This window comes from Trachinotus anak, unplaced genomic scaffold (genome assembly GCF_046630095.1).
Source record: "Trachinotus anak isolate AG129_WGS33_773 ecotype Australia unplaced genomic scaffold, CSIRO_AGI_Tana_v1 ptg000028l, whole genome shotgun sequence".
In the NCBI taxonomy this organism is placed as follows: domain Eukaryota; kingdom Metazoa; phylum Chordata; class Actinopteri; order Carangiformes; family Carangidae; genus Trachinotus; species Trachinotus anak.
In genome coordinates this window covers 14400097-14420704 of record NW_027273879.1, presented here as the reverse complement: position 1 = coordinate 14420704, position 20608 = coordinate 14400097, and the positions used below count along the sequence as shown (strand labels likewise).

The 20608-nt window shown below is 41.2% G+C and overlaps 1 protein-coding gene across 5 annotated transcripts in view; it reads right to left on the bottom strand.

The window, feature by feature from the left end:
- The window catches only part of plppr1 (phospholipid phosphatase related 1), a 48846-nt gene that overhangs the window by 21100 nt on the left and 7138 nt on the right, over window positions 1-20608 (bottom strand). For 4 of the 5 annotated variants that reach the window (XM_071465996.1, XM_071465993.1, XM_071465997.1 and 1 more), the window contains 2 exons: window positions 12763-12872; window positions 1380-1568 (listed from right to left, as the gene is read on the bottom strand). In XM_071465996.1, coding sequence (XP_071322097.1) covers window positions 1380-1568; window positions 12763-12822 — 249 coding nt within the window. In that variant the 5' untranslated portion in view covers window positions 12823-12872. Of the gene's footprint in view, window positions 1-1379; window positions 1569-12762; window positions 12873-17644; window positions 17696-20608 lie in introns of all 5 variants that reach the window. The other variant, XM_071465994.1, reaches the window with a different exon arrangement.

Genomic DNA, 20608 nt, shown 5'->3' with positions numbered 1-20608 from the left:
AGATCTATAGATCATTCTGGCATCTGTTTCAAATGTGAAACAATGCATTATTGTATTACACAGACACATGCAAACACACCTCAGGAGGTGTCCAGAAAATATTTGACATGAACTGGCTCAGGGGCCCAGAGACATATGGTGCCTGGTCTGACGGAGCAAAACTGACACCTAGTGGCTGTGTGTTGCTGCTTCTGTATGAAGCATCTGAATAACAACTGCAAATGCAACCTCTGTTCTATATTCATCTTAAACCATCACGCACCTTTAGAAATTAACAGCTTGGACTTGAAAATGATTTCTAATAGACCCTTTTCACAGTGGATATTTTGACTTGGCTCACAGGTCAGCTTTACCAGTGTCAAGGCCCTGTTAACAGTGCTAATTACACCTGTGCTTTTCCTGCAATGATGAGTTCTGAATGAAAGTCATGACACATCTGCCATGAAAAAGGCCTCCAGAGCTAAGTTTCTCAGCATTTCCCAAATCCATACTACACACTAATTCTCTTCAGTATGTTGCGACTTCATACAAACAGTCAGAGTGTACTGTTTTAGCTGTTAGTAAAAAATCATATTTTGTACAAACAGGTGACAGATGACATGATGCAGACTTAAAGTTCACAAAGAAACAGCAACCACAGTACGCATACTGTCTGGTTTGAGCATTTTGTGCCTTCACTAGTACGACTACAACAAAAACAAAACTTAGTGTGTCATGTGGATTAGGGCAAAGCTTCTATCAGCTGTGAAAGGACAGAGGCTTTAGCTAGATTTTATCTACAGGAACTGAGTCAAAAACTACTGGACTTTGTGTTTATGTTGAAAACTCAGCAAAGTGTTCTGTAGTGCCAGACAGCGAATAACAAGTCAAAAAGATAATGTATAAAGTTCAAAATACAGAGCCAAAAGATGAGTCTGTGAAATCAGTGCCAAACTTATCAGCTAACCCATAAATAGACGTGAAGACAGTCTTTAGTCAGACAGTTTATTTAGTCTATATTTTGGCACATGGATAGAGGGACAATTATCATTATCATTATCATCATCATTATTATTATTATTATTATTATTATTATATCATTATAAAAGTATGTTACAAAGGCAGGTCATGTTAGGTCAACAGCATATGTTAATTGTAAATGAGGACTACTAGGATACAAGGAAACAGGAAAGGAAACAAAGAGGAAGATGATGATGTTCCAGATGTGAAAAGCTGTGACAAATGGTTGCTGTTCCAGAGAAAAGCAGGGAGGCTGAGATGGAAAGAGCCTAAATAAACACACGATTATTTCCATTTATACTCCAGCATGCAGCATAACAATCTGAGAAGTCGCCAGTTTCACACACTTGTGAAATCCATACATAATGGGTTTTACTCACTATAGCGGTGGGAGCAGCAGCCACCACGCAATACAGGATGAGGGGGGGGATGAAGCTGGACTCCTCCGTGCCAGGGTACGGCTTCATGAGCTCAGCATCATTACAGAAGAAACCCTGCACATGCACGCTGAACAGGTCCGTGCACTCCATGTAGTAGGCCAACAACACCGTGCCGGACATGATGACGAGCTGGAAGAAAAACATGTTGGAGCAAGAGAGTAGAGAAAGTTGAAGAGGAGGAGAAGAGGAAGGAGGGAAAGGGTTGTTAGTTGTTTATCCGGTGCACTGCAGGCTGTCCTCCCTGATTCAGTTTCATTAGTTTTAAAGGTCGATTTCCTTAAATGAGCTGTTCTGTGGCTGATCCCTGAACATCAGTCCGCTCCTCTATCAGCTGTGACGTGTCTGACAGGTTTTAATACAAAACAACTGCATAAATCCTCTAAAACCACATCTCTCTCTCTCTCTCTCTCTCTCTCTCTCTCTCTCTCTCTCTCTCTCTCTCTCTCTCTCTCATGCTAACTCTTGTCGTGTACAAGCACTCCCCACCACCGGCACCACCAGCAGCAGCACCACCATCACTTACCACCTCCTCTCCACCATCATCCTTTTATCCCTCCAACATCATCCTTTGTCTCTGGCCTCCTTTCACTCTCTTTCTAGAATCAGCTGCAGGCAATTCTTTTTTTTTTTTTTTTTTTTTTTTTTTTTTATATATATATATATGGTATCTTTAGTCACTGATAACGAAGCAACACTGGAATAGAAAATGTAAAACACAGCAATGTGGTTTATGAAAATCATCTGCATTTGTGTCACTCAGCCAGTCATGTGCCCATAATGCTGCCAACCTGCTGGCATCATGCTGGGATTTCATGTCAAAGAAAAGTAATGAGATGTTTTCATATTTTAATGTTCAGGAGACACTGCCAGAGAAAAGAAAAGCCCTACAACGTCACCGGAACTGGAAGAAGTAGGATATCTTAGTCAGCCAAAGGTATCGCCAATTAATTTAAATATTAGTCACAGTTTCCCTCTAGGAAAATGAGGAAAGAACAGAATGATAAGACGTTTTATCTATCCCTACGGATTAAAGTATCAGATATTTTACCTAGAAAACACATGTCACAAGCGGTCGTGTCTGAACGTCCGTCACCAATGTTTGCTGGAAAACTGCAACCTGCTAAATGTTTGATATTATGAATGGTTCCTGTGATTCTTGAAACATGGTCACCCCAATCCTGTGTAATACTTCTACTACTACGACTACTACTACTTCCAAACACCAGGTGTCACTATGCCACTGCAGAAGGATCAGTATATAAAGGAGGAGAATACAAATCACACAGAGGTTTAAATTATACAAAAACTGTGTAACTGTGTAAGACCGTGTGTCTTTTATTAGGAAAAACTGCCTTAAATATTGACTTGAACGTATTTTCTGACTTAATAAAGACATGAAGAACATGAATTTAAACACTTTCGTCGAACTCAAAAAGACATCAACAAGAAAGTTGCAAAGCATCATACAACAGAACTGAACATTACACTGGATGGCTTTCATTAATCCCAGCAAATCTCATACCTGTGGTTACACTGACATCTCCAGTCTACAAGTCTGACCTCCAAAGTTTTCAGTTTGCTAAATGATCAGGTGCATGTTAAGTAAGAACCACTAAAAAAAAACTAAAACAAAACAGCCTCACGTGTTCCTAATGATGCTGAAAGAAGAACTGAAAGTTTAGGGTTTCCATAACACGACAGTTTTAATAAAATATTCTCACCCGATTCACTGTGTACCTTCTCCAAATGTTGTAGATCCACAAAACTCCACTAAACCTCAGCAACCTCTGTTGATACTTTGTCATATTGAGCTTCAGGAACAAGAGAAGCTACATGCTAACAGTAGCATCGAATACTTCACTCATAAGTGCGCTGACTACAAACTGAGATTCACACTTCACAACAACATATCAGACTGTTCTGGAGGAGGCCTACACTCGGGGGCTGAAGGTAAGTCGGTTTTCTGTTGCACTCACCAACATTTGCTAGAAATAATCCTCATTGGACTGTTCTCACTGGAATTCTTCAGTTGTCTATTTATCAAGTAAATCTCATTACTTTTGGGTTAAAACTTTGGGATACACATTATTTACATGTCAAATGAAGATAGAAATTTTGTGTAATCAGTGGTTAAATCAGTATCCATCATACAGTGGAGGGATCTTAAGTGAAGAAAACCACAAACACCATGTGTGTGCATACAGTAAGTATTATTGGGTTCAGAAGAATCAGGTACCTCAGTTCAGCTGATGCCTTTATGCAAGAGTTTCTGTGGGTACAGAGATATGAGGCTACATGCACTGCACTGTTAAAAAAGGCAGCTGTCAATCAGAGAAGACACCCTTTTACAAAGTAACAGCTTGTAGCTGTTGGCCTCATTCTCGAAGCCTCAACCTGGGGTAAAAATCCAGCCTCGCACTTTTTATATTGTCATTGGCTACAGCACACAGTCACCTGTATATGACCCTGTGGATTTTCTGAAAAATAAAACACACCAGTGCTCGTTTACTGATTATAAACAATGTATCCTGTCCAATCAGATCAGCTGATCAAAACTAACTGTTGTTTAGTGCAAAAAAACAAAACAAAAAAAAAACAAAAAAAATATGGAGGGTGTGTGTGAAGCAGACTGAAACAGACAATATGGCCGGTGGGATTGAGACTGCGAAGGCACAGAAGCAGCTGAGAGCAGGAGAGAAATGCTGGCAGAATCTAGTCCAGTGACAGATGGCAACGCAGAGATGTCCAGGTGTGTGTGTGAGTGCCTGCGCTTGTGTGTGTGTGTGTGTGTGTGTGCATGTGTGCGTGTGTGTGCTTTATTTGTTTCTATGCCAACTCTCTGAATAACACTAAGCTAGTTAGCAATATCTTTGGCTTTCTCCTGTTATGACAAAGGTACTATTTTTTCACAGTTCACATGCATCCACAACGGCTGCTCTGAGGAACCATAACACTTGTCTGCACACCACAGCTAGTCACATCACGGTTATACTCATAACTAACAGCAACAAGCAAAGTGAAGCCACTCAGATAAACAGAAATCCCCTTGCTCTTCTATCTTTAAGCAGCTTGTCCACACACAGCACCCAAATGACTGAGACAGATAGAGACGGGTTAATTTCATGTTTTCATGTTGTTCCACAGACAAGTAGGGTAATCGGCTACAAAATTATTCAGAGGTCTCCTCTGAAAATATGTAAATTCCTCTGCTTGCAGAAAAGCCATGTAATACCTTGTGGGATCACATACCTACAGATGTCAGGTTTACAAGGAAACACCTGGAAAGAGATTGGTCATATTATCTAGAGGGGTGTACTGTACGCCAGGGTACACGTGTTGAACTTTATTACTACTTTGACCTCCACCTTATTTGCATTTGAAAATAACAGACCAAAGTTTGCCTCCAGCTCATTGACAACAGCAACTACAGTTTCTGGAAATTCAACCAGCCTGGGTTAAGAAGTCAAAGCTGCTGAGCTAGCTGGGAAGATCAACATGCCCTTGAGCAAGTTCTGGACCATTTCTTTCCCTCCCTTATTCCTCTCAATCACATTCTCTATTCTAGATATCTATAAAACTCAAACATTACCCCACCTCCTCCTACTTCTCCACACCATAAATCATAGACAGCCATAAACAACCAGTGAGCCGTTAGACATCACGAGAGTCATCGGGCTGAGGCAAATGACCAAAACAGGCCATGAGAGACAAGCAAATTCATCTTGTTCAGTCAGATCTGACTCCTCTCTCTGGTGTGTTCTGTAGTCTGTAGCGGACTTGACTTGGTTGTGAGTCAGGCCTATAATTACCTCTTGATAAAGACGTTGAAGTGTGCCAACTCCGTTGAGAAGAAAATAGTGGTGCAGTCAGATCCCTGGAGGGCACTCGCTGTTTCCGTAAATTGTTCGTGAACTGGCTTTTCAGTGACAGCTCTACACCTGGACAAGCGTCCCTTTCACTGTGTGGCATAACTTGTGGCCCCATTATATTCACTCCACAGCCAGCGTCATGCCGCATTAGCCGTGTGAAGGGCAGACTGACAAGAGCGGTTGTCGTAAAATGGCTATACAAAGTTACTGCAGCATGCCATTATCCTTCTCCCTTGGAGGGTAATATTCACCTCTTTTACCCAAGAGTGTGGCAGAGTATTTTGGTGCAGCAACCTCCCATTGTTAGGTTTTAACAGGCTACATTTCACTGAAGAATATTATTTTAGAGGGGAGGACAAGAATTTTCTACAGCTACCGTTTATAATTCAATGACTAATAAGTCCCCGACAAAGTAAAATCTCCTCATCCTGATCCAATGGATCACATAACTGGTTTTGCTTTTCACCTGACACTGTACTGCACATCCTGTTATAAACTCTATAGCATAAGTCGTAACACTGACAGCTCTGATAGAAACTGTATATTTGCTTTTATGGTGATTTTGAACCATTTTTATGAAATAAGACTTTGGCATGCATTTGTAATTACCCTTGACACAGCCAATTTCATCATAAGAAAAAGCCAGACCTAATACATTTTTTACCCATCACTCCCCTTCCTTAACCTTTCCAATCTCTTCTCTTCTTTGTCTCCTCCACTCCAAAATCTTTTTACTGTCAATCCCACCACACATCCCCTCCCTCTCACCATGAGCACAACCAGGAAAATGTCATATAAATCCACCACCAAGCCCTAGACTTCCATTTCTCTGTCATGTTGTGTTAGTAGACTGAAAAAAAAACTGACAGAAATGGGCATCTTAGCCTGACTCACCCCTGGTTTTAAACCATGATATTACACTATCAAACTTGTGTTGACGTGAAGTGTGTTTTTTCTGACATGTATACAAAAAAACTACAATCAATAGAAGATATGATAATGATGAATAGTAAGCTGTTAAATGCGAATATGGACCCAAAACCAGACACAGAATGTGTCTTTTACAGTCTTTACTGAAAAGAAATTACAAACCACTGCAAAGACAGCTTCTCTCTTCCTCCAGGCTCATTAATATGTTAAGTACAGCATCTTGTGCCATTCAGGATTTCTTGAAGGGGTCATCCAATCTTTGCGGGGTCAGTCTAAGAATTGAGGGCTAGATTTTCTAAGGCTTTTTGTGCCTGTTATTCAGGCGCATATGTGACGCATTCTGCCCCAAATACATGCGGTGTATTAATCAAGCAAGCACACCAGGCTGGAGTTAGAGTCTCTTATGGATTTCACTGCATTCGCCTCAGTATTCCTGTGAAACATCGGCTGTATCAGCACCTCCACCTGCTGCAATCTAAGCTGCTGGATGTGCTGCTTTACTACTTATTTTTTCTCTTTTTCATTTCTCATAAAGAGAAATAAATAAATGCCTCCTATTGGACCAATAATGTAACTAGTCCCAGCTGTAATGTTATTTTCATGAGTAATAACCTTCTGTTTCTTGTACAATTCAACCGCGATGGAAGTAAAATTTGTGGAGTCAAGATCACCGTCTTATCTTTTTTCTCAACTTGGCAAACACATAGAAATCCCACTGCTGAACTGTGCCTACAGTATGAGCGCTCCTCCTGCTGCCTGAGTGAATCAGGAACTAAAGCACACACTGATTGTGTGACAAATTCAGCAAAAACCACAGCACACATTTGCAGATGAAGTATTTTTGGCCCTCAGTCTTAAAGTGATCAGTTACTTCTCACACTGGCCTCTACTGTGCACTGGTGACTGTGTTGAAATGGCAGTTTGAAGTGGGGATAACATTCATCTGTCACTGGCCATGATTCCTAATTTTAATGTTAAGAGGATGCATGCTACAAAGTGAGCGTTTTATTCAGAGGAAGCATATGTATCACTATCACTATCTTGCATGACTGGGTTCATTTTTGTCCTAATGTTCCTAACTTAACTTCTGTTGTGGCTGAATTTGCGTTTGTGTTGTGGATTTTGCACGCGTTTTGTGGCTTTTGCCTTTGTGTTGTTGTTTTTGTATTTGCGTTGTGATGTGATGTGCATGTGTTATCAAGCTGATGAAGATGGTCTCCATTTGCCTGTGTTTTCTTAAGTTGCAGCAAGCCTTGCTTCAAGCTCTTCTTTTGGTATAGTTTTAATCAGCATCTTAAAAAGAAAGCAACAATCCTTATGCTTTTGCTGAAGTGGGTCTAATAGTATTTTCAGGAGAGCTGTTTATCATTTGTTCGCTAATGTTTTCATCCCTTAGGATGTAACACCACTCACATCTTCACACCAGCTGGTTATTTTTCCACTATAAGCATTGTAAGAAAAAACACATGAAATGATGATGAAATGATTCCGACCATTGGTGGGTTCGAGTCTGATTTAAATGACACATTTCCTGTCTAATCTGTATAAACTAAACTAGCAGGTTTAATTAGACTGTGTGCTGTTACAAAACTAAATTTAACATGCGTTCCCCAGATAAAAGCTCCCTTTTTTTAGAATCCCCCATGTAAAAATCACACTGCGTCAGCGCAGCCACGAGAGAGACAGAGCCACATCAAAAACAAACGCTCCCTGAGGGCCAATAATGACAGCCTCGAACGTTATTACACCATACTGGTAGAGGAGATTGAGCGAGATGAAAGAAAGAAATTATCTCTAAGGCTGACAGAGGTTAGTCAGGAGATTGCTTCTTTTCCTTACAGCCTGGTGCAGGTGATGTGAACACAGGGAAGTTTTCATTTTTGTACACAACGCCTGAAAAGACTTGGTGATCTAAATTAGATTAATAAAAGCCTGGGGCTGTGTATTACATAATCTCATCCGGGGAGAGGTACAGGATATATCTGTTCTCTCCTCATTCTTCACTGCTCACCTGTACAGCTCTGCCTTTAATTAATCTCTCGCCATTTTTGCAACCTTTCACTCCCACCCCTGCTTTATTGTACCTCCTTCATCCTCCTCATCTCGTCTTTTTTTTTTTTTCCCCTCCCATGTGTTCCACCTTCTTGTTGCATTCTCTCCCAGCCCTCTCATCCTACTCTTATTTCTATCCCCTTTCATCTCACAGCCCTGTTTTCCATCTCTTAGTTACTCCCACAGTAATGGCAAACAGCCACAACAAATGATGCTCTTGAGGTTAAGTAACGGATGAAAGAAACGCAACAAGTTACATGACTAAATAAACAAATCACCATAAATAAACATCGTCCCCGTCACACTGCCTCTGGCACTGAACTACAGAGCCGAGCTGCTCCAATCGGGACGTCGTGTTTCAGTCATGTGACAGCACTGTCCCTCTGCCTTGTTCTGTTCGTGATAGGCAGGGTGAGTAAGGGAAAGAAAGAAAAAAGAGAGAGAGGAAGAAACAAATGAGCAGGAGAAGAACGAGGGGCACTGAGATGGAGTGATACAGAGGAGGATTAAGTAGGTGGGAGGGGAGACACGGGAGGAGATGAGGGGAGGAACAGCGGGAGGAAGCAGGTTCAACAGAGGAAGGAGGGGTGAGAGAGAAATGAGGCTGTGAGGATGTGACAGAGACATCAAAGAGGGAGAAAAAGAGAAAACAGGGACGGGCAGAGTGAGACAGGGAGACGGATAGGATGCCTTTGAGAACTGAGTGAAGAAGAAGTGAAGCACGTGGAGACAATGTGCATGGTCTGATACTTTTTTTGGGGGGGGGATATTGAGATCGTGATGTAAAATCCAAAAATCAAGATACAATAAAGTATACAATTTCATCAGCGAGATTACAGCAAATAAGAGGGATCATCAGCTTTCACTGGTATCACACCATGATGACATGATCCTGTGTTGTCATTTCACAAAGCTGGTGTACAAATTAATGTTCCCAAGCTAAATGTGACTAAAACAGTCACTGGTTATGTCTGGTTATACACTGCCACATCATAAAAATATTATTAACATGAAGTCTTTGTTTTAATCACATTCAAACTGCACAATTAAGTATTGTGCTTCCATAAAGTTGGTGAGGGACAGATTCAAAAAATAATGGGGAAAATCGAAGCAGCAGAGGCCAGTATATCCTGACTTTAATCTCAAGTTTAAGTCAAGCCCCCAAAAACACTGGGTCCTACATTTCCCATAATGCAGATCATCTTTAGTTAGTCCCTCCCTGCCAGGTAAATGCTCATGTCCTTCAAACAACATGTCACCAGTTTGTAGTTTGTAACACAGTCGGTCTCCAAAGAATGTGTAGTGCCCAGGCCTGACCTGAGATAACCCTGATGATGTCATCAGGGTTAAGTTTTTACACACTTTAGAAAAGGTGCCTGTTGAGGGCAAGGGTATAAAGCCTAATGGTTTTTAAGAGGGAACAATTTTCAAATCTAATTAAGAATTGTGAACAACACTGTCAACAATTTCCTCTCCTCTTATCTGGAGCAGTGATACTAACTGATGCAATATAGCAATTTAACAGCCATTACTGGGAGCTGTAATGGTTTTAATTTCCTCATCCCCAAAACATCAGACAGACAAATCCTGGTGGAGTTTCATCAATAACCAATAATAGTTGCTAATCTACTTGATTCTGGTTGGGCTACCCGCAATGAAGAACTTTATAGAGGTTAATGTTTCTATGGTATCAGTGACGTCTCCAACTGATGGGAACAAGCTAAAGTACATGATCCAGCATCCAGCAGGATAAAAGACAGATAAAGACAAGTCACTGCCACACTATTTATAATTATATAAATGTACAAATCTCAAATGAGAAGAAGAATGGTGAGGAAAGCAAAAGTTGCAGGTCCAAGGTCACACTCAAATATTCTCAATATCCCATGACACCATGCTGTTTGAGCATGAAGCTCTCATTACTAATCAGCAATGTCCAACTGAGCATTTCACGCTGAGTTCCAGCCAAGAGACGTGAAAGCTGTAATGAGCAAATTGCTATACAATGATGACAGGCTGTCTAACAGAAGGACTTTCTGCAGACTTTGTGATGATTAATTATGTGTCACAATTCAGAAGAGCATTTTACAGAGAGGACAGTGCTGCAATGTGGGTGTCCAGTGTGTTTTTTTTAATGGTAATAACACACTGGAGGTGCAGGTCCAACAACCTAAAGTCTGGCTGAGACGGGGTGAAGGTGGTGTTTTGATTGACTATATGTGATCTGTGGAGGCAGTGCACACTCACATATATACCATATATCTCTGATCAGTCTGCTGTGTTCTTTTTGCATAATTTATAATAATAATAATAATAATAATAATAATAATTTCTTCTCTATTTTTGAACTGAATCAAATATACAGCAGGTTACTGCTCTTTAGTCACTGTGGCGACCCCTGCTGTTGTTTGTGTGGTAGTGTCTAATCCATCTGGCTACCTGCAGCATGCTCATCAGTGCCTTCTGGTGTCAGCTGGGCCCAGCCTATAAATCTGGGTCCTGTTACTCATTCTCGCTCTACCTCTCCCATCAGGCAGCCTGTTGGTGATGTGGCAGCCTTAGGCTACATCTACATTACTGTGTTTCCATTTTAAAACTGCGTCTTAAAACAAACAATCTTCATCCAGACGACTGTTTTAGTTCCATAACAGAAATGATCTCCATTCACACTAACACACCTGAAAACACATATATACGTGCATGAGCATTCACAAACACTGGGCATGTGCAAGCAGGTGTAAACAGGAAGCAGATTGTCTACTCTGCAGATTAGTTGCAGAAAATACTATGAACAAGGAACAGTTAAGACAGCTGTAGCATTAAAATTCAGAATTAAACTCCACAACAGCTGCAAGCTATTCATTATGTTATTCTTGTTGCTTTCACCACTGATAGCTGTGACTGTGAGACCCAATCAGAGAGCAACTGTGGGAGTCTGCGTCATCGTTTCCAAAGGTCTCTGTTTCTGCCCGTCCAGACTACAACGCAAACAAACCTTTCTAACTAAAACGGGGCCGGCAGCGTTTCCAAAAGTCTCAAGTGGTGTGGTCGGCAGGCAAACACGTAGCAAAAGTTATGCACTTCAGAGCTAAAACTTAGAGGTCTGGACGTAGCCTTAGTTTCTTTTCAATGTTCTTTGTTTATTTTATGCATTCATCAACACTCTCAGATACATTCACTCTCCCCCCACACATCATCCATGTCACACTGATCTTACTGATCTTACTGATCTTACTGACACAGTGTATTTAATAGATTTTTTAATGTTGATCTTTAAAATGGAGTGTCTCCCTCTAATCTAATATTAGACTTCAATCTTTCAAAAACTCATTCCTGGCTAATGTGGTGAGCTGATGAACAGCCCAGGAGCCATGGGGCAAATATACATTTTCAACTATCTATGGCAAACACAAACTTTTCAGTCACATTAAAATAGAAATAATCACAGAACTGGGGGCCACAAAGCTCCATTGAAATGACTGATATCTAGCTAATCAATAAGTGGGGGATCGGGGTCTTGACTTCTCTCACATGTGAAAAAAAAAGTGCAGAACAATAATGTGGTTCTTACCTCAGAAGTACAGAGGCAAATAAATAAAACAATATCCCTGATCTAAAAGCAGTGAGGTAGAACATCATGAACCACAGCGGAAATGATCATATACAATACACACATTTCACTTTTCTTATTGACCAATTCAGTTATCGTGGACACTTCACCATAGTAACATGTAACACTCATCAAGATAAAGGCAGAGGCAGTAAACTCATCTGAGACTGCTGTGTAGGATGTTTCCTTGGAGAAGCATGTGTGTGTGTGTGTGTGTGTGTGTGTGTGGGAAAGTGTAAGAGTGAGAGAGAGAGAGAGAGAGAGAAAGAGACAGAGAGAGAGAGTGGGAGAGTGTGAAAGAGACAGAGAGACGAAGGAGAGTAATGCAAGGCGTCCTGAGACATCTCTCTGATTAAGGACTTTCAGCTGACATGGTAATTAAATATGGAGGAGTATGGAGGAGCAGTACAGCAGTACAACACACACACACACACACACACACACACACACACACACACACGCGCACGCGTACAAATGCACACACACACATACACATTTGGCTTTCTCCTCATTCCAACACTTTACGCTCTGGGTAGCTGTGTATAATTTACCAGAAGAGGTCATTTGTTAATGGGTAAATTGTCTCTCTCTCTCTCTCTCTCTCTCTCTCTCTCTCTCTCTCTCTCTCTCTCTCTCTCTCTCTCTCTCTCTCTCTCTCTCTCACACACACACACACACACACACACACACACACACACACATTAATTCATTTTGTACAATCCCTAAACCAGGATTAAAATGCACATATGCATGAATTTAACACTTGGTGCAGAAGACGGCAGAATTTTTCACACACACACACACACACACACACACAAACACACACACACACACACACACACACACACACACAGTCTCTCACCTCTACAAAGATGAAACATGGGATGATGGAGTAGCTGCGCAGGGTGTTGTTGGACGCCATCTTGTCTCCAGTCAGGAGACCTCTCCTCTCAGGGTTCAGGGCAGCTCACTCTGCAAAGACGGGAACATCAAGTGTCAGTGCTCATTATCTGATATCAAGAGAAATGAACCAATAACATTTCTAACTGTTACAGTAGATGTATGTCATCAGTGGTACTCACTGATATGGACTACTGATGGAAACCAATCGCCTGCAGCTAGAGTGTCACTTATCATGATATATTATTACATCTCAGAGACTTGATGGAGCTAATTGAACTTTCAAATCTCTACTCATAGATGAAAATAAAGAGAAAACAACAACGAGTGAGGGGAGGATTTCTGCCCCAGCAGAGAAGCATGTTCACAAAACCAATCAGCTGTCATTTACTCTGCATAAAGATGATGAGAAAAGCATCAAAGCATCTCAAGAACACCCAGAGCAGCGATAAGATTCAAGCCCCCTGATATGTCCTCGGTCTTCCTTGGGTCTCCTCCCAGTCAGCTGTGCCCATAAAACCTCAGAAGGAAGGTGGACCGGAGGATTCCTTAATAGCTGCCACTGGGTCTAATATTGGCACCTGCAGGTGTTCCCACCTAACAATCACTGTCATTATCAAATTATTTTTTATTTGTATTTATAAATTATTATAAATTGTGAGAGAATTGTGGCAACACCCATTATTACTTCCCAGAGTTCAAGGTGTTTTTATTTTCTTTTTTTTTTCATAAATTGCTCAGTTTGTTTTAATAAAGTTTAATTTGCAGTAATGTAAAACAGAAATTCCCCATATTTGCTATTCAATAAATGATTCAAGTGATTACATTTATTAGCAAAACTGCTGTCACCTGACGGATTACTCAACTACTGTAAGGGCCCACAGGGTTCACCACCTGCAAGGCAAAGAGCAGGGATTGGCTGGAAACAGGCAGGGTCGGGACTGATGGAGGCTGTGAGGACCTTGATGTCAAAAACTGCCAAGTTTCCAAATGAAACCTCTACTATGTACAAAATATAAATCATAAAATAATCTGTCAAGTCTTTTAAAACACGCTGCGTATCACTTGATCTAAATCTAAAGAAGATACTGTGCTTTCTGTTAGCTTTACTCTGACGCTGGTATTTTATTCTGTTTATATTCCAACACATTTCTCTGTGTCAGTTAAAGCCTCTTTTGTTGCACTTTTAATGGCTGAAAGAATCCAAGGCTAAATTTGCCCTGAAGAGATAATATTTTTTTTATCACACTGGATTTATTAACGACATTTAACTACTCCCTCTGATTGTAAGGGTTAGGTTTTGTGCGGAGACGACGACCTCAGTGGTAGAAATCATCTCCTGCACTCAGACCGGCACAGTGCTTCCCTTCTCCTCCTGTCATCAAGTTTCACTGTGTTTTATAATGGTTTCTAATTTTCACAAACAATAACATGGCATTTCCCCATGGAGAATAGCAAGCTGATTAGTAAGAGTGTGAGTCTTAAAGATTTATGCGGTGAAGAGACGAATACTGGAAAAATAACCAGCTTTTGTTAGCTTTTCTGGATCTAGCCGAGGCTGAAGCGGTTTGTCAGTCACTCCTCACGTTGTTTTTAATTGCTGAGCACTGACAGTACATGAGGCGTCTTGCAGTTTCAGGGGGTGTAGATTAGGTGGGTTTTTAAAAGGTTCTGGGGAGCCAGAAATGTGAGTATCTGCTGTAGCAATTCTTGATTTATTGGTATTAATCAACAAAGCTATGACCCCCTGCAGATACTTAATGTTCATAAATGTGTTATGGGGCTGTAATTGTACTTAATTCCCCATTAAACAGGAACATTGTTCCCAATTTGAGCTCTCTCTTTATTCCTACTGTGTAATTCTGAGTCAAGGCAGTGAGTGCGGAGAGGAGGAGGTTTGTTGTAGAGCCAAGTTTGAGAAAAAGGAGCAGTGAAGTGTTTCATATTCTATATTTATAACATTTTTACCAACTGATTTTCTTTCTTTTGTTCTTTCTTTCTTTCTTGAAAGATGTATAGTTGAAGACTGCATTTTGCATATTGCATATTGTTGTATCTTCTACGTAACTGCTAGGTTCTAAATAGCAGCAAAAAACCTAAAAACTGGTTTGAGCATCAAGTTTTTGTGATAAAACTGAACAAAGCAGCACAAGATTCAACAAAAATCCAGGGCCACACAGTCAGGTTGATATCAAGGATCACAGCAGCAGTCAGGATCTCACAGAGCTGAGGGGCAATACCCACGTAAACATGGAAAATCTATTTAATGTCCACTTTTAGAAACATGTGGCTGTTACTGTCTGTTGGTTTGTTGGGCCCTGGGCCATGGAAGAAGCCATTGAATTTTGCCATTCTGGTTAGAATGGGGCATTTTTCAACAATTTCGGTTTCTCAGGAATAAATGTATCATGTTGTAAAACCTGACATACTTATTTCATACCCATATTCATTAAAGTGACAGCAGCACAAGCAACACAGTCAGTAATTACTTAACTGCTGTGTCATTCATGCTTCAAGTACAGATTGCGAAGTTCCTTCTGCACAACTTACACGAAGCTCTTCTGATCCCAACTCTCATCTCAGTTTGAAACCAAATGCTTCAGTCTCACTGAGTCATCAGACGCAGGCAGACATTGAGGCTGGCAGGCCTAATCAGTCCCCAAGTGCCTGTCCCATCTCATTTAACACTCAATCCAGGCTAATCAAGGCGACGTTAGATGGCAACAATCTGACCGTCGGTCTCACAGCTCTCACGGTGCTTCACTCGAGCTTCAGCAAAATAAATGTCTGTTGGTGTCTGTATATAAAACACCAACAGTTTCAAACCGGCACAGAGACCTACCACCCAGCCTTGTGATAATTAAACATTTTAACACTTGCATGTGTGACTGACTGCAAGGTGACAGGAGCGGCAGAATTTACACAGAAAATGGTGTCGTTTATCTTCCTGTCCTCCTAAAGGAAGATCGGTGCAAACTTCGACTCAGTGTCAACTGCAGAGCTCACTCTCCCGTTAGAGTACACTTCAGCGGGGGGGGGGGGGGGGGGGGGGGGGTAGCTGTCAGATCTGATTGATAGATGCTCTCCCAGTTCACTGACACTGCAAGCACCGGCCTGAAAAGTCTTACGTGCCATGTGAATTTAAATGCTTTCGGTAAATCCATGAAAAAAAGCTACTGCTAGACCCTGCTCTCCGTCACAGTGCACATTAACAGTGTAATCGGCCTCCAGTGACTCAGTGACTTTACAGATTATGGCAGGTGGGGAAGCATCAGCCACACAGAACAAATTGAGTCGTCATGCCTGTAATGTGGTAAAAAGCCCCCAAAATTAAATGACCATACTAATCACATTTACACTGTTATATATTGAGACTCCACAATATGCTGCATTATTTTTTTAATTTTCCCAACAACCACCAACTGGAAATCAATTATTCAGAATTTCTGCAGCTTGCTCCACTGAACCATGATTTTATCAAGCTAGTCAAATGGAAACAGCTCATGTAGCCAACTGTGATTTTTTTCTCTCTCTCAGTGGGAAATTAGATTTTTGCTTAATATATATTTTTGCTCCTATTACATACAGCGGTCACAAGCAACAGATTATAACTATAAAAAATATTAAAAATGGTGCATAATTAACAGATGAAGTGTTGAGCCCACCAAGCTGATCAACCTTATGAAGAAAACCTGTGCTGGAATGTAGAGTGACACATGCTGGACGGGTTATCAACCAGATTGAGGTCAAGCCTGAGGTCAGACAGGGTTGCCTATTATGTCCTATCTTCTTGTTTCTATTAGCCATTGACTGGCTAATGAGAACAAGAGCTGATCAAAGAAGATACAGGATCCAGCCGACTTTGAAGACACAGCTGGACGATCTAGATTTTGCAGATGACTTGGCAATACTGTCACACAGCACCCATGCGATGCAGGATAGTACCCCAACACTGGCAGTATGATTGACTCAATCACACCTGAAGGCAGCAGCCTTGAAGAAGTCCAGTCGTTTACCCACTTGGGGAATATCACCAAAAAAAAAGAGGGAGTTACAGATGCAGATGTCAAAGCAAGAGTAGGAAAGACAAGGAAATTCTTTTTATAGCTCAAGAACATCTGATGCTCTGGAGGGACTAAGTAACATACAAAAATAAGAATCTGCATCTCCAATGTAAAACCAGTTCTGGTTTATTGTGCCGAGACGGGGCGCATACCTTTTTTGAACTTCCCCAAGAGATAATAAAGTATCTATCTATCTATCTCGTGGGCGCAGATGCTCTGAGCTGGCGAGTCCTCGTTTCAGAGTCTTTGCTGCATGTCATTCCCCTCCCCTGTCCCATGTCCTGTCACTCTTCACCACCCTATCTGCATATTTATATATATAGTCTCCAACCAGACAAGATCAGCAATAAAGCTGTGTGGATGAGGACACAGGCGTCCAGGCAGGGATCCAGACACACACAACAAAAACTAGTTTCAAATGAGCTTTGACATGGAGTCCTCAGGAGAGGAGGAAAAGAGGCCAGAACACATCAAGAGACTGGGATATACCTGGTGTCAGATAGAAAAGATAGCTAATGGCTGTCAAGGTCCCTTGTCAGTGGCCTATACTCAAGTAAGCAAGCAGGAAAGCACTAGAGGTGGGTGCGTCTAAACCACCTGGCCACCAGATGTCCCAGTAAACAATAAAATGATGTAAGATCATTTGGTAACCATGGCAACATGGATGCATGTCAATACGTGGGCATTGGAACCCCCCCCCAATCACTGAAATTTCATTTCTCCATGTTGTTCCATGTAGCACAGATTAATTGTGACAAAACTGTTGAATTAATGAATTACCTGTCAGTTCAAGTAACATCACTTTGACTCCCCGTGGGTCTGTTTGTAATTCTGTAAATACAAGTGAACAGGAAATACACCAGAAAAAATGCAATTATTCATCTTTTTAAGAACCAACTGACTCAATCTACAGGCATGTAAGATATCTTAAACTAATCAAAAAAGGTATTTTTCACTGTTTTTCTTTTTTCCATTGATGACATTCCTACACAAGCACCTCAGAACTTGTGATTTCCTCAAAATGATCGGCAAGTACTGTCTTTGTGATGCTCAAAGTGGGCCCAAACTTTAAACATCTTGACACGTGTAGCCTATTTTGGTGAACGACTCAAAAACTGTGCAGTCTAAGCTTTTATTTTTGTCCTGTTCTGTGGGCAATCATGCAGAGAGAATAGACAAGAAAGAAACTGGCAATTAAACAGTTGCACTGCGAGCTTGATGATTTGACTTGGGGCTCTGTGACAGATGATTCAAATCTGAAAATTTAAGGGGGCCGCACTCAGTGTCAAACAGTTTACACGACATTCATTTATTTCTCACCAGAACAGCCTCACAGCTCTGAGGAGTCGCAGTGCTGAACAACTGGATCTAGGCACAGGAAGGTCTTAACATGATTTCTCTTTTTCTCTAGCCTCGGGACATAGCCATTTCAAAAGATGTTTTAAAGATCATAACCATGGAGCATTTTTCTTCCAATTCCAGGAGCCAGTTAATCACAATCGGATGAAAGGTGATCAGATTGCCTTCCCAGCGGCGAGCTCATCAAACGAGCAGCCCACAGGCCTTGTCAGGATTCATCAGGATCTCCTCTCCACTCAGCCACGCTGTGATGACTTTGTCTAGACGTGACTGCTCTCCTCTCAGAGAGGGTGAGAGCTGACTGTGAAATATTGAGCCCAGAAATATCATCTGATTGACCATCTCCTGGTCTTCAGCCGAGCTGTTCTGCCTGACTGTGACGACTGCCTGAATGTGACTGAGCTGTCACAATGACAGAGCTGGTGATAGAGCTGAGAGTCAAAAGCTGAGCACGGAAAAATGAAATATTACCTCCTGTTATCACTGCTGGCGAGTTGGTGGTGCAGCCCTGTGCCCTTCTCTCCTTCTGTACTTGAACAGAAGAGCATCACTTACTCAACTCTTACAAATGCCACAATTTTAAAGCGCCACTGTGTGGACTTTTGAACAGTTTGAACTTCCAGTTAAAGCATACCTCAGTTTACCAACCAGGATGGCCTTAAATCAGAGTACGTTTGTGGCTTTTAAAAGCTTTACACCAAAAACAGCAGCCTGCTGAGGCCAACAACGAGAGCGTTGAGAGTGAACCAAAACATTAAGGTTGAAGGTCGGACGGGTAAACAATGAGCTCCTTTAAGCTCTGTAAAGCAGAGCAAAGCTGCACATTTGGGTGATAATTTTCTGCAGGTTCATCACCACAAGCATCCTCTCAGATTCTCACATTGTTTTCACATTATCACTGGACACATTATTATTGAAATAATGATTACAGCCACTTTACCTGCAGCCTGAGAGGAAACCTGACAAGAAAAGAAAGCAGATAGGAGATAAAACTTCAATATCCCCTAAACTTTCACACTATTTAAAAGTGCTACCGTTGTATGTATTGCTTAAATGAGGCTATTGAGAGTTTTTTGCACCAAACTGAGAAACATGTTTGCTGGGAAACAGGCCAGCTCAGCACCTTGTGTCCAGATCTATCCTACAGTACATTGTTGTGCCTTTTTTAATAGACTACAGAGAAATCTTCTGCGTTTTTGGATTCTAAAAATGCCCCAATTGCCATCAAAATTTTCACATTTATTATACAACTCTTATAAATCACCATTTTCTTCCTGAAATCACATAAGTTAGGAAAAGGCTCATGACCAACAAAGTGTATAAATCTCATTTTGAATTCCTCATTTGCTGATTGCACAACAGTGCGCAGTCTCACAGAGACACAGAGCTGTCCCATGGCTTTTACTCTTGCCAACAGAGCATCTTTGTTGCTATAAATAGTCTGTTTTCATATTCCCCTTGTGGCTTCCTTAGACATGATTTTTGGGAAATCAATCTATTTTTTTCTGGACTGTAGAAAATATGATACGTTTTCTCACAAAGTAATTGTTGGTAATTCGGTACACATACGCTGTGTGTTAATATAAAATACCATTGTCATCATTCCTCTGCTATTTCCCCGCAGAGCTGAACACCAGGCAGGACAAGGACTCACAGCGGACAGAAGGGAAGGGATGGGACAGTGAGAAACAGAAAGAGACAGAAACAACTTGGGAAAGACGAACGCAGAGGGGGATTTTTGGGGGAGAAGAACCTTTGCCCTTATGCCAAAATGCTCGTCATTTTCAGCGGGTGTTACGAGCAAAGTCTTTCTAAATGGTTTCTCTTTTACTGGCAGCCACAGTTCTTGCTGCCTACAAATATCACACCTACCATCTGCACATATGGAAAATTATATTTATATATAATATACAGCATTAGGATTTTAAAGATCCATGCTGTTTCTTATATTTTCAACCTGAAGCTGCTCATAGACTTTCAAATTCAAAACCTACAATGCAAATAATGAACAAAAATAACGAGTACAATTCCCTTTTGCCATGAAATAGACTGAATAAACAGTGAGCAGAGAAAATATAACCAATGCATAATTAAAAAGTGTTCTGAGACATACTGTTGACAAAAAAACACTCATTTCTGTGCAAAGAATACTATATGGACAAAGTCACGCCTTCGCCTCTGAGGAGTGATACCGAGCTTTTTAATCAAATCTCATAAACTCACTGTATTGATCCACATGTGGTGCAGGACCAAAACATTCATTCACCACCACAAAGCCGCAGGTTCAGGCCCTTGGATTGGTCACGCATTCCAACAAACACAATTAGTTGCCTGTGTTCGAGTGCGGGAAGCTGGTGAGGGATCATTCCCTTGTAACTAGTGAAA